Source organism: Brachyhypopomus gauderio, chromosome 14 (genome assembly GCF_052324685.1).
Source record: "Brachyhypopomus gauderio isolate BG-103 chromosome 14, BGAUD_0.2, whole genome shotgun sequence".
NCBI lineage: Eukaryota > Metazoa > Chordata > Actinopteri > Gymnotiformes > Hypopomidae > Brachyhypopomus > Brachyhypopomus gauderio.
In genome coordinates this window covers 16,990,545-17,005,064 of record NC_135224.1, presented here as the reverse complement: position 1 = coordinate 17,005,064, position 14,520 = coordinate 16,990,545, and the positions used below count along the sequence as shown (strand labels likewise).

At 48.5% G+C, this 14,520-nt stretch overlaps 2 protein-coding genes across 2 annotated transcripts; both read left to right on the top strand.

Moving 5' to 3' along the window:
• The first annotated feature begins 147 nt into the window (after window positions 1-147).
• psmb11a (proteasome 20S subunit beta 11a) lies at window positions 148-1,366 on the top strand. The gene has a single exon (XM_076972085.1). It carries the CDS (start codon window positions 161-163, stop codon window positions 1,364-1,366), a length of 1,206 nt encoding a protein of 401 aa, XP_076828200.1. The 5' UTR covers window positions 148-160.
• A 314-nt stretch (window positions 1,367-1,680) lies between these two features.
• On the top strand, window positions 1,681-8,463 carry psmb5 (proteasome 20S subunit beta 5). Its single transcript, XM_076972202.1, has 3 exons — window positions 1,681-1,937; window positions 2,596-2,902; window positions 7,741-8,463. Exons 1-3 carry the CDS (start codon window positions 1,722-1,724, stop codon window positions 8,025-8,027), a joined length of 810 nt encoding a protein of 269 aa, XP_076828317.1. The 5' UTR covers window positions 1,681-1,721; the 3' UTR covers window positions 8,028-8,463.
• Window positions 8,464-14,520: the final 6,057 nt, after the last annotated feature.

Below are 14,520 nucleotides of genomic sequence, written 5' to 3'. Positions count from 1 at the left end.
TGTGTGTGTTCTCTTCCTCGTCATATATAAATGTCTGAATGAAGAGTTGGTTCTCTTTGTTTTATTTTGGACTGGTTTGCTGCATTAGAAGGGGAGCTTGGAGAGGTGAGCTTGGAGACTCCCAACAGTGTTCAAGTTGGGTTCCTTTTGATGCATCAGAATGGCTTTGCAAGATGTCTGTGGATTTCAGGAGATACCTCTGTATCCCAGATGCTCTGCTGCCAGCTTCATTTTCTCCGATAGCACAGCCCCGTGGACTTGCGCAGTAGACGAGAAGAAACCAACTTTGAGGACACCTTGGGAGAGAGGTGGGGAGAATCCTCTCTACCTTCTTCTCCCACCTCCTGGTCAACGTTGCAGCAGACGTCGCTCTTCCAGGGCGCCTCCCGCCCCGTTCGCGCTGTCCCACGGCACCACCACCCTCGCTTTCACCTTCCAGGGTGGTGCGATCGCTGCGGCCGACACCCGGGCCAGCTGTGCGGGTCTCGTCTGTTCCCCGGACGCCCAGAAGGTAACGCCCATCCACTCGCACCTGGTGGTCACCTCCTCTGGCAGCGGGGCCGACTGTGTCGTGTGGGAGCGGGTCCTGGCCAGAGAGATCCGGCTCTACCAGCTCCGGCACGGCCGACGGCTGACGGTCCGTGGGGCTGGCAAGCTGCTCGCCCTCATGCTGCATCCTTTCAAAGGCACCGAGGTGTGTGTGGCAGCCACTCTGTGCGGCTGGGACGGAGGGGATGAGGCGATTGAGGGCAAAATGATGGACCACGCGCAGAGAAGAGCTCATGATACAGTTAGTTCAATTACGCAATCCCCATTGCTATTAGATGAACCTGAAAACATCAATGCAAGATCAACTCTGACCAGTGGCTCCAGCACTTTAAACTCAGGGACTTTGGTTACGTCAGACCAAACAAATAGGACATCAGTCAATGGAAATCTATCGCAGGGTCAAATCCTATCAACAGCCCAATGTGCTGCCGGCCCCCAGCCGGGCCCCAGGGTGTGCTACGTCTGCAGCGACGGTCTACGACTAAACGGAGAGCTGATCTCAGTGGGATCGGGCTCCCCCTACGCATACTCTGTGCTGGATGTGGGCTGGAGGTGGAAGATGAGTAGTGAGGAGGCTACCGCTCTAGCTAGGGAGGCTGTCTACAGGGCTACTCACAGGGACGCGTATTCCGGCAACAACGTGGACCTGTTCCACATCACTGCCTGTGGGTGGAGGCGCAGACGAAGGGAGGACCTGAAGGAAGAATACTACAGAGAAAAGAGGAGAGGGAAGGAGAGGATACGAGATAAAACTGAAATGGAGGGGAAGAATGTAAATTTACTGAACCGGACAGTAAATGAAGACAGGAATGAGTGATTAAATATTAAAATTATGAGAAGCCATACTTAAAAAACAAATTTTTAGTGCAATTTAACTGTTGGGTTTGTAAACTGATAATTGACAATTAAAGTGGCTATAAGGATGAGACTGTTTTGTGTATTTTCTGGTGCTTGTTTTTTCTTAAATATGCAGAAGCATGCAATATCTGAACTATATTAATTATGAATAATTTAAATTGTCCTCAAGAAGAAAGGGCAAGCCAAAAAAAATAAAAAAACGAGACGAGCAATCTCTAGTCTTCCACTCCGATAGATGGCGTTAGAAGAATCATATCGCCACATGTCTCAATATCGGCCTCAGCGGAAAGGACGGCCGGTTGATTTTTGTGAAGATGGCGCTGTCTAGTGTGTTACGGGGTGAGTCTGCGGATTTTTCTACCCGTTTGGGTCAGCCTTTTGCGTTTGACTGCGGACTTGACCGCACCGAACTGGGCTTCGGAGCCGCACCAGGCGACAGCGCCCACTTCACGGTGAACACCGTGGGCGACGAGGACGGCGCCGAGAGGAAGATCGAGTTTCTTCACGGAACAACCACCTTGGCGTTTAAAGTGAGTCCCGCTCCTTGTGTGACACGGCCGGCCCGCCCGCGTGTAAGGCAGGTGCTCGGGTGTCCGTCGGCAGCGCGGGTGTTTAAATGTCAGCAGGACGACGAAGCTCGGGTTTGAGACGAGGGTCCGGCCGCGGTTCTGGCGGCAGCGGTGGGTCGCGAGCTCGCAGCTCGCGCGCTGTGAAGCTAGCAGCCAAGCTAACTTAGCTAAGCTAAGCTAGCTGAGTTACTTGGGCCTGTTTTTAAAAAGCATTTCGCCAAAATTTCATATTCTAGTTGGTATTTTACTTGTGGTGTACAATGTTAATGATTTGCGTGGATTTCTCAGATGTGTGTCTGATTTTGGGCTGTATTGTTGGTTTTATAATAGCTAGCCGGCTAACACCCCCAGCACCTTCCAGCTGTTCTGAGATTGTGCTGCGTCACGCTCTTGTTTTGTGTTGCACACCACAGCTTGTCCGTCAAAGAAGTACAAACTCTGTGGGTGGATGTGTGTAATTTAAAGTAGCCACTCATAAATAAATAAAGTAACATAATCAAATATGTTTTAAAAAATAAACATAATCAAAGAGACGTTGAAATAATAAGGTGACATGGTTTCATTGTTGTTCTACACTGTGACTGTGTTTTTCTCACTGAGCTGACCCAAACTCTTTCAGTTCCAGCATGGTGTCATCGTAGCAGTGGACTCCAGAGCCACGGCCGGATCCTACATCGCCTCTCAGACGGTGAAGAAGGTCATTGAGATTAACCCCTACCTGCTGGGCACCATGGCGGGCGGTGCTGCTGACTGCAGCTTCTGGGAGCGTCTGCTGGCCCGTCAGTGTCGCATCTACGAGCTGAGGAACAAGGAGCGGATCTCCGTGGCTGCCGCGTCCAAACTGCTGGCCAACATGGTGTACCAGTACAAAGGGATGGGTCTGAGCATGGGCACCATGGTGTGCGGCTGGGACAAGAGAGGCCCGGGTAACTACGAGACGTTTCCTCCCTCGCCGGCGTCCACACTTGATTCAGGGTATCACAGGCTGGGTGGATAGCTGGTTAAGTGACGTTGAACCAGGTCAGATGTAAATGTAGAGTGTTGCTGTACCGCTTCTGTAAGGGCAGAATAATACGATGAGTATCATGATGGTCAGAAGTAGGTTTGACAAGTGAAATGAGTGGAACTGAAATGATATGGCTTGCTAAAACCTGTGGGAACCATAAGTTGTCACAGGTGGTCATGGGAGAACCATAAGTTCTCACAGGTGGTCATGGGAGAACCATAAGTTCTCACAGGTGGTCATGGGAGAACCATAAGTTCTCACAGGTGGTCATGGGAGAACCATAAGTTCTCACAGGTGGTCATGGGAGAACCATAAGTTCTCACAGGTGGTCATGGGAGAACCATAAGTTCTCACAGGTGGTCATGGGAGAACCATAAGTTCTCACAGGTGGTCATGGGAGAACCATAAGTTCTCACAGGCGGTCATGGGAGAACCATAAGTTGTCACAGGCGATCATGGGAGAACCATAAGTTGTCACAGGCGATCATGGGAGAACCTTAAGTTGTCACAGGCGATCATGGGAGAACCATAAGTTGTCACAGGCGATCATGGGAGAACCATAAGTTGTCACAGGCGATCATGGGAGAACCATAAGTTGTCACAGGTGATCATGGGAGAACCATAAGTTGTCCCGGGACACCTTGGTCCTGTCCTCCTTGACGGGCCTGGTAGTGTTGTGATGGTAAAGAGCTTCATGTTTCCACATGTCAGAGTGGCGGTGTTACTGTGTCGGTATGTTATATGTGAATGTGTTATATGTGAGAGGTCAGATGTACAGCTAATGCGGAGGCGGATGACATGAATGTGTTATATGTGAGAGGTCAGATGTACAGCTAATGCGGAGGCGGATGACACTCGACCTCCTGACTCCTTTTAGCTGTAGTGCTCTGGGCTCGTCTGGCTGTCCTAGCAGTGATTTATTCTCTTGTCATCTCATTTCTGCAGTTGAGCAAGTGAAGCTTAGTATGTAGATAACAAAATTAAAACCTGAATATAGAAATACAGGTAACTGAAGATAAAACAGCTAGAACACTAAAAAACAGCTAGAACACACTGTGCTAATAAGCAGACTGATTTTGATTAGCTTTTTACAGTAAAATACATATTCATATTTCTCCTAATAATTCATAGATGTAGTGTCTTTGCTGGTTTTATGCTGTTTTAATTGCTGGTATTTGTACTGGTTTAATGCTGGTATTTATACTGGTTTAATGCTGGTTTTATACCGCTTCGAACATTATTTTAAAACCATTTGATATGCAGTGTGTGTTGTCCTTTAGGGATAACAGTTTTCATCTGACCTTCCCCAAATGTAATTTTAAAAAATGTAGTTTGCTCAGCCCAGGACATTATGTGAAGGCCATGGCTTTCCTTATGGCTATTAAGTTTAATTATATTTCCTTTCTGTGTTCGGTACAGGCGTCTTGTCGGAGATAAAGGTCATAGCAACGACATGTATATACATTTGCCAAGGCTGTGTGATACACAAATGGTTGATTTGTGATGGCACCAGAACTTTCCCGCTATGCTGAATCGTGCACGCAGCAGCTGGCGTGGTGGCTGGCTGTGTAATCATTTTCTGTGCTGATTTGACCCATGCAGTCTGATTAAATTGCCCCGCATAAATAGCTAGGTTACCCCGCCGTGATCCTCCGTCCCTGAGACTGGTGTGAACTTAGGGCTATAATGCCACACACAACTGTACATCGCTGACGTGCATCTTCTAAAGATGTGAATTAAGGCATCGTTTTCGATGTCCGTTTTCATTTTCAGAACGTCTTCCAATAACCTTACGATTGGCAGAGATGTTCAAATGCTGATTAAGTGCCAAGCTATTTTGATTTTGTTGTTTAACATCCAGAAATGAGCAGGGAACCCGTAATTGCAGCAACGCTGCGGCAGACGATCAGGGTTTAGGATGCTGAAGCGCACGCTCATCTCTTAACACGATCTGGCAGAATTAGGCTCCTGATTTTGGCCTTGGCCACCAGATGGCGCTCCTACTACCTCAGCCAGGGCACCAGCGTCTGTACTTGGAAGTCTGAGGAGCGGTAATGGGCACTAGATCACAGGTGATGTGTTTAAAGAGGTTCTGTGCAGTGACACTGTAATGGGAAATCAATGAGGCTCTGATGGTGGGCCAGGAGGTAGCGGTAGCAGGGGCGAGCGTCCGCTCTCCACGGACACAATCTAGTCACGTACACAGGCCCGTATCCAGGATCCACAGGGTTTCTACGGAGCTAGACGCACGTTAACGCGCCCCTCATAACATCCTCCGGCTTCCACCTGCACACAGCGGCGGTCGGTTCTGCGGGAAACGATCGCGGCAGAACTCGGGCGGGTTCGGAACCCCTTCCAGAAGGTGCCGTGACTCGAAAGGAAATGTAGATGTTGTGTGAATTAAATCGGTCCCGATTAGAAGGAGGGCTCATTATCAGCTCCATTGATGTCAAGTGCACTTACTCGTGTGATTATGTCCGTTTGGCAGAGCTGGGGGAGAGAAGGTCCCGCCGTACGAGCGCGTGAAGAGCGCAGGCGAGCGATGGCGTGACCCGGCACCGTCGTCAAGAGCGCTCCAGCCGGACGGGCTCCCCTTGAGGTCACGACCTGTTAGAACTCGCCCCCCGGCACCCGCACTGTGCCGCCATGGCTTCGGCGCCCGTGCGACCCGATTGGTCCGTCTACGGCTGTTATGAGCGCGTCGGATTAAACGCTGGAGTTTCCAGGATTTGCCGCTATGCCGTTACTATCGGTTTCAAAAATCGTTTGACGGCAAACGTATAGGCTGCATATGTAAAGGAAGTAAAAAATTTGTACCCAAGGATCTGCTCCGCATCTGAGTCGGATTCGCTCTTTAGAGTGTGTATTGGCGGTGAAAAAGGCCTGTGCAGGTGTGTGTGTGTGTGTGTGTGTACACTTTTGTGGTCTCGGACATGTTTCCCCTATACACTGCCTTTTTCCTGCTGAGTCACTGTGGCTAGTGTGTGTGTAGAGGGCGTGAAACGGCAGCCGTCAGCAGTGGCGGGCGCGTGTGAGCCAGCCGCACGCCGAAGCCTTTCCCTTAGCTTTGCGCCTCCATTGTGCGGAGCTGAACGAGCGATTAGTTCGGTCTGGGCTTTTGCCTTTCAGAACCGCCGCTTCCTCCGCAGGGCAGGCTGGAGCCCTGGGCCGCTCACCTGGGAGCACCCCCCCCACCATTCATATCCAAACATGCACACCCTAAGTCAGCGAGAACTCGCCCCCCTAAGCGCCTGTCACCTAGGTGATGGAGTGGAAGGAGGCGAGACCCGCAGAATGTTCCGGCACACCATCGCCTTTACTTTTTTTACACGGCTTCACAAATCCAGCATGCTCCCCCCCCCCCCCCCCCCCCCCCCCTCCCCCTCCAGCTCTGAGCCTGTGTGAGGCTATTATGCCGTTTCGCAGCTTGTTGCCTAGTTGCGTCACCTCGCCCCCCCGTGCACAGTCATTATGCAGTAACCACGATGCTCGGTTGCTTCTGTTGCACTGTGGCAGTGTTAAATGACTCCAGGTGTGTGCGAGATATATGGACTCTTTTCTTCTTTATTCGTCATTTTATAAGCTGAAGTGCTCTTCTGATAAGAAGTTGTCTCTCTGTGAGCCCATCCTATTTAAAAGTTTCATCTGTCGGATGTTCAAGATATGATACCAACCCCCGCCCCACTTTGCTGTCCATGCAGCACAAATGGCAAATTACCCCATGTAGTCAGGGCGCCGTGGCGACACTTGGCCCGAGCTAACGACGCATACGGATGCAGCGATTATCCATGAAGTCATTGTGAGCTTTTGGAGACTCTGCCAGTGATGCTCCGTCCTTAAATAGCCGTCGAGATCCAAATTTGGGGAGCTTGACGCTCGCTTCAAGCTTTCTGAGCACATGCTCGTGGTCTTTGGAGCCCACACGCTCCCCCAAGACTGGCCTTTCCTCCGCTGGTGATTTCTGCTCCGTGCGTATCAGCGCTGCACTGCGTGACGATATCGTTCACTCATTAGTGCCCCGTCTGCGTGCTGGTGCGTCCCAGGCACAGATGGGCACTAGTCACCATCACCGATCTGTACCCGCCGCGTGTGCGTCGCACCACGGAGACCGAGCTGTCCCGCACACCTTATTAGCGGTTCCGCGAGCTTCCCCGCTGACTAGCGATCGGCCGTTTGTGTGTGTCGGTTATGAACGTTTTCTGAGGTCGTCTCCCACCGGTTTGTTAACTCTGGTACTCCATCAGGTAGAGGGGCATGGGGCCAGGTTCCTGGCAATGGATCAATAATTAATTTGGGTGGTGTGGGGTTTTTTTTTTTTTGGCAGGGAGGGGGATCAATAACACCTCGGGCCGTGCCTCTAGACGAAGGGTCCGTCCTGCTTACGCTTTGTCAGCACCTTATAGAGGACTTGTTTTAATTTGGAGTTCTGGGTTTCTCCCACTCCTTCTCCAGTCCTTGGTATTGTTTCTGTGCCTGGGGGACTGCGGCCTCCGTCTCCGTTTTAGCTACCGACGGTCGCCAGCAGGCCCGAATCATACACCGATCAGAATATTGCTCACGATCCGCAGATCTTCGGTAAGGGATTTGACGTTGGGTGGAAAAACACATTGGATGTTTATCACCTCTCCTACTCTGTCCCCTCGGTTTCTTTTCTTTGTTCAGTTGGCCGTTCTCATTCCCTTTGTGATGTACCGAGGTGCTGAGCTCCCAGTACGAACGCCGTCTCATCCCTCTCTTTCCTCTCCTCCCTGTCTGCAGGGCTCTACTACGTGGACTCGGAAGGCAACCGCGTGTGCGGCGACCTGTTCGCCGTGGGCTCCGGGTCCATGTACGCCTACGGCGTGGTGGACAGCGGCCTGCGGCACGACATGAGCGTGGAGGAGGCCTGCGACCTGGGCCGGCGGGCCATCTACCAGGCCACCTACCGCGACGCCTACAGCGGGGGCCAGGTCAACCTGTACCGCGTCCACAGCCAGGGCTGGGAGCGCGTCTCGCACGACGACGTCCTCAAGCTGCACCATCAGTACCAGGCCCAGAAGGCCTAGGCAGACCTGAGACATGGCGTAACGGTGTAAAAGAAATCAGGAAACGGGACATTTACACGCAAGATCCTTCCTGGTCATTTTTAGTGGAGTCGCAGGGTGGGCCAGTGAGTTGCCTGTGTAAGTTTTGTCGGAGATGATTTTGATAATATGATAATATGTTTAGAGTTACACTATCATTTAACACGTTCCGTTATTTTATTTTTCTTTGACGTTCTATGGTTCATTATTACCTCAGTAACTACTTTTGCTATAATGGGCAGCAGGTTGTAGTTCTCCGATATGGGGGGACTGTGTCCCAGTGGACAGGATGCGCAGCCAAGCTTAGTTTGGCTCGCTCCCGCGGAGTGGGAGTGGACTTCTGTTTCGCCTATCACGCATGTAACCAGTTACCAACACAACCCCCCCCAATAAACCCTGGGCTTAGTTTTTTTTGCTATTTCTGTCTTCAGCGTGGTCTTTGATGAGCTGTCTCTGTGCCCTAACGCACATCACATCTGATATGAGGACATTTTCTCCGTAGGTGTTTTCATGGTACACGTGTTTGTCATTTTTGTCCTAAATGGATCTGCTTATGTTCCATTTGTCTTAATTAGCTGAGCATTGTTCACTTCTACCGTGTTGCTTTCCCCCGAGGTCTGTTTCCCGTGTATTTCTGTATCCATCCCCCTGGCAAGTGTAAAAAAAAAACAACAAAACAAACTTGGATCAAATATCTTTATTTTTGTTTTTAAAAACTTTATACGTGAGTGGAAGAGTATTTATTGCTGCCTAGATTAACGGCCCCTAACGGCGCTGCTTGCTGGATGGCCGGAGGGGGATGCACAATCCTCTCCTAAAACACAACTTGGGCTCCCAGTTGCCTTTGGTTTAAATTGCTGGGATAATTCCCCCACCGTCTCGCCACCCTTTCTCGACACCAATGTTATGCGCAACTCTATCATTGTTTTACGAGGTAATGACCCGATTCAGCCACCCACAGCCCCCTCGGCGGTTTTATTGCACAGAATAAACACTAATTCAGGCCACGAGGAAGCGGCTCGGTCGCGCGCCTCTAGCCGCGGTTAAAACCTAGTTTCACAGGTGGCTAGTTAGCAGATGGAAAACAAATGGGATTTCAATAAATGTAAACGAGCAGGCCTTTTCCACCGGGCTGCTCCCAGTAAATGAAGAGACAAGGACTCACTCATAATGGGGCTGGAAAATCAAATATGGTAATGATGTCTTTTTTTTTTGCCATTTAAATAGGCCTATTAATGAAACATCTGCAATACCAAACAAGTGTCCGATTATTTGCTTTGTAAAAATCAGTGCACAGAAGCATTTTAAATACAACTCCCCAATTTAACCACCTGGGTGTCTTCAGCTGGTAAAGTCTGCTTTTAGAAGACCAAGGATTGCTGACTGAGGAGATAGGCCAGCTTAGGTTATTAGCTTGCTGGGGACGTGGCATGGACCTGCTTGCTGGCCTGAACCTGTAAGTGTATGCTAATTTAATTAAGGTGTAAATTAATTATCCAAGACCTTCATTTACAGAAGTTATTACAACTACTGGCCCTTCATGGTTTACATGTGATGTGATGTGCAATTAAATGTAAAACAACCAATACCACAATGAACTCTGGGAATCTTGCTGGGGGCTATAGCTATATCTCTTCTCAAGCTGTTGTGTGTGTGTCGAGCTACCCCAGACTTTATGGTGGTGGTAGGTGATTAAAAGGTTGGAGAGGTTGAACCGCATACTGAGTAGCCCACATACTGTCTGGCTGGCTGGGAGGTAAATGCTATATGGACGTAAGTATTAGGACACACACATAAGTATTAGGACACGCATACATTACACCTTCAGGAGCGTTTATGACATCCCGTTCGGAATACATGGGCATTAATATGGAGGTGATCCTTCCCAAGAGATTCTGCCCTTCAGGGAAGGCTTTCTAAAAGATTTTAGTGTGTCTTCTAGATAAATGTGAGATTTTTTGGTCTAGAAGGGCATTCGTTATGACACTGTTGGATGAGATGGCCTGGCTCTGGTCTAGATCCTCCCAAAGGTGTTTGATGGGGTGGAGGTCAGAGCTCTGTGGGCCACTCAAGTTCTTGCACACCAAACTCACCCAGCCCCGTCCTTATGGGCTTTGTGCGCCTGGCCATAGTCATGCTGGAACAGAAAAGGGCCTTTCCAAGCTGTTCTCATGAATTTGGAAGAATACCACTGCCCACAATGAACTGATATGCTGAAGCACTGAGAATTTACTTCATTGGAACTAAGGGGCTAACCCCTTGAAAGCAACCCTATGCAATTATCTCTCCTCCACATGACTATACAGCTGGCACAGTGCAGTCCGACGTTCTGGCGTTCGCTCAACCCAGACCAATCTGTCAGGCCGCCAGACAGAGACGCACGATTCGTCACTCCAACACATCTCCACTGCTCCAGAGTCCAGCGGTGGCCCTGCAGTGCATCACTCCATCCAAACTCTTGGCGTTGTGCTTGGTGATATAAGGCGCGTACGTTCAGCTGCTCGGCCATGGGAACCCATGGCACAAAGCTTCCCAGCACATCAGAGGAGATCTGAAACTGTGGTTATTGAGCCTGCAGGACGCACACTGTGTCCCAGCACGCAGTGACCCCGCTCTGTAGCTTCACGTAGGCCGCCACATTGTGACTTTATGGTTTCTAAATGCTTTCAGTTTTCAAAAATACCATCTAGGAGGGAAGAAATATTTTTTCAGTACCAGGCTCATATTCACTGAGCTGTTTAGAATGACCCATTCTTTCACAAATCCTGGTAAAGGCAGACTACATGGCTATGGACTTAACTTTATACAGCTGTTGCTACAGGCCCGAATAAACACTTGAATTCAGTTATTACAAGTCATTTCCCAATGACGGTTTAGTGGCCAAAGTGTCCTGTGCGGTCCCAACCTGGATATTGGGTCTGTCCCTATCTTTAAACTCCAACTATCAGCAGTAGTCTAATGTGCATTCATGTGAACCAGCGCAGATCTCACATGGTCAACTCTACCATCTTACTCTAATCAGGTCCAAGTTGAAGCTAATCAGATTCAACAAGGGCTTCGTGTCCCAGTTTCAAGTTTGCTTGGACACAGTAGTGTAGAGCTGTTTAGTTTCCCCCTCTAATGGATAAGCTAGTCTCCACTGAGCGCTCAATTAAGACTGCAAAAATGCGGGAAGCTCCTTCAGATCACAAGGGCCGACGTGATCATTGCACAATCATTCGCGCACTAATTTCTACTTCAAATCAACAACAGTTCTACTTCAAATAAACGCACGAACTTTCAGGGATGCCGATTCTGCGTCAAACTAAAGTTTACGGCCCTCACGAGCTGGTGGTGGCGCAACGTTGTTCACACTGTCAGAAAATAACCCCCATGATGCACCCACGTGCCACCATCTGTCAGGTGGTCATAGCCTACATGTTTACGCTCTCTCCAGCTTGAAGTCTGATTAGTAGGGCTGGACAGTGTGTCAGGCACCAGCAAACATTTTGGCGCGTGGTTTGCCTTTAGAGAATATTATTCCTTCAGAGTGATGTACACATAGGCCTACATCAAAGACTAAATGTGATGGGACGCGCGAGCCTGTGGTAGTCACTGAATGCACAGACAAACGTTTGGTTGCTGGGCCAGGATCTGCAGCAAACAAAACAAGTAGGGTGTCAGTGTCTATCCAAAGGCTCTCGAGGCGTCCTGTAATCAGAGTCGTAAAAGCGCGCACGTGCGCTGTCACACAGCGCCGCTCGCGCTGGTGGTTAATTGTATTTGGTCCCTTTGACTCTTGCAGAGGAGGTTGCCGCGCGCGCGCGCTTTATCACAGCTCTGCGCGCGACTTCCATGCGCTTGAAATTCCCGTCGTGTCTCCCCTCCTATTCTCCGATTCCTTTCAACACATGATAATATTTTTGTAATTATTTATGTGGTCATTAATTTGGTAGAAAATGTTCGAACCCTTTCCAGTTTTAGCAACGAAGACGTATGAAATTATATTTGCATAATCAAACCAATAGACCCAGAAAGCATTATATAACCACGTTTCTGCTCAGGGCTTTGAGTTTTTAATAATAAATAATAAGGACGCTACTGAGAGAAGAAAATGAACTGAATGGCTGCTTATTTTTAATCTAATTGTGAAACATTTCAATTTAAGCATGTGTGTAATCACAGCTACTTACTCATGCGTTTTAATACATATATTTAAAACTCTATGAAATACTATCAGTCCACCACTTACTAAATGTTCCACCAGATCTACCAACAGATAATCTACCACATGCAGTTTTTTAAAAGTTCAGTGGAACAAACACTATTAACTGTGAATTTCTCTGTCCACTATCTTTCAAACTGTGGGGAATAAGTACATTTTACTGCAGACGATGGGCACATTTTCTAAAAGTTATTTCAGCCCGTATATCGCTCACACGTGTCTTTCTACGTAAAAAATGTTGTGGGCGGTCCTCTGCTTTCGCGAAAGCCACTGATTGGTCATTGTTTCTTGAACGTGATTGGCCAGTGAAGCTTTCTCTTCTTCACCTCGCCACCGTGTGCTATTGAACGCGCGCCAAGGAACATCTTGAGCGCTTTTTTATGTTGTTGCAGATTTGCACCTTTGGAAGCGCAGCGTCCACATGTTGACCGGGGGGGAGCAGCACAAGACGTCCCCCCCCCCACCCACACGACAAACTACCACAGCTTTACCTGGAGTGAGGAAAGACTGACTGAAATCTGACAGTGAAACATGTGGTTTCTCTCCCAGTGCGCGTGAAACAGAACAGAACTGGGCGAAACGGAGAGAGCAGAATAACAATGTGGCTGCACTATAGTAAAAGAATAGGGAAATGTCAAAGTGAACACGCAAACTCAACAAAACCATCTGTGGGTGTGCCATAATGTAAAGATATATGACTGCAATTCTGAAATGGTATTTCCTATTTTATAAATTTATATTAAAACCTGCTCCATTTCGAAAGCTGACAGTGTGTCTCAGGAGTTATGCCTGTGTTTTTCCAATATTTTCCTTTATATCAGCATGTGAATACTTTAGAATTATTAATGAGTTTATATAAGAATGTTACTGAAACAATAGTGACAAAAGACTAATTACTTGTCATATCAGAATCAGCATCAGTTTATCTGACAAATCTGTAAAATATGCCTTTTGTACAGAGCTTTCTGTGGATTTTGTGTAGATTTCATGTGGTTTGGAGGACTTTAAAGACAGAAGAACTGTCCGTGTCAGCAAACGGTTGTTCCATATTGTATGTGTGATGTCTTCTAACAGATGTTATAGTGGAGTTGAGCTGGACCATCACACCATCTTCTCCACCTCCTCGTGTACACCAGTGTTTTCAATTCTTTAGTGAACCACATCTTTGCATTGGTGTGTTTTACTGTAGTTTTGTAGTTTGTGTGCTCAAGCCATGTTAAATACCTCCCAGTCTGGACCATCCAGAGTTCCTGATGTCTTCAGTTGTAGCACACGTCACTTGATAGGTTTTGCTGAGTTCACTTTTGACCTGTATGTGGGTATTAGCGTGCACCATGATATGGTCTCAATTGCCCTTGGGTGCCCGAGCTACAAAACCATTCAATATACCTTGGACTGAGACATTTCTCATCTCAAGTTGCACAGGTAATTTGCTGTTTATATTTTTCTCGCTCCTTAGAAAATTAGGTAGGATTAAAATCACAGTGGAGAATAATTGGGGAGTTGTTGTCGTTCTGTTCCACTGTGTGATTTATCAGTGAGCGTCTGCTGCTTCAGACAGACGTACGGGGCGTGTGCACGAGGAGGGACGAACACAGCAATCACACTGATGGACTCTTGGAGAGTGCCGCACTTTGCTGTTCAAAGCCCGTAGTCCCAGTTTTGTGGAGATGTATTTTAACGAAAAGTGACACTTGCACCATGCATACAATTTCCTGCAACACACACAGTCGCAGAGCTTTCTGGCACGGATGATTAAGTGATCAGAGGAAACTCGAACATCGTCACGTAACACATAAATGATGCTTTGATGCATATTAATTGATTGCGTCAGGCTTCCCCTACAGGACGTCAAAGGACGAGAGAGGAAGCACGCGATGCAACGTATGAAATGATCCGCACTCGCCTCTCGTTTTATCGGCCCGAGCTTGTGACGTTCCTGCTTGCTTCCTCGTCGCCGCGCTCGGGGTCAAAGACGGCTTTTCTATCTGGTGAAGGGCTCCTCGCAGCTGGGGGATGGGGAGTGTTTGACATTCAGCACCAATCTTCTGCTCACCCATGTGAACCGAGACCAGACCCTCTGAGGAATGACGTCCTTTCTCTTTTCCCACAGATTTCCACTTAATCTCTCTCACAGCACCCTTGGCTGGTAGTCCATCTCCCTCTGTTCCCGTCCAGCCCGATCAATGTGATCCTCCCGGCCCGAGGGGGGGAACAGGCATTAATTAAGGCCTCCCAACACGTTAGTCAGGCCATGCCCGTCCATCGATT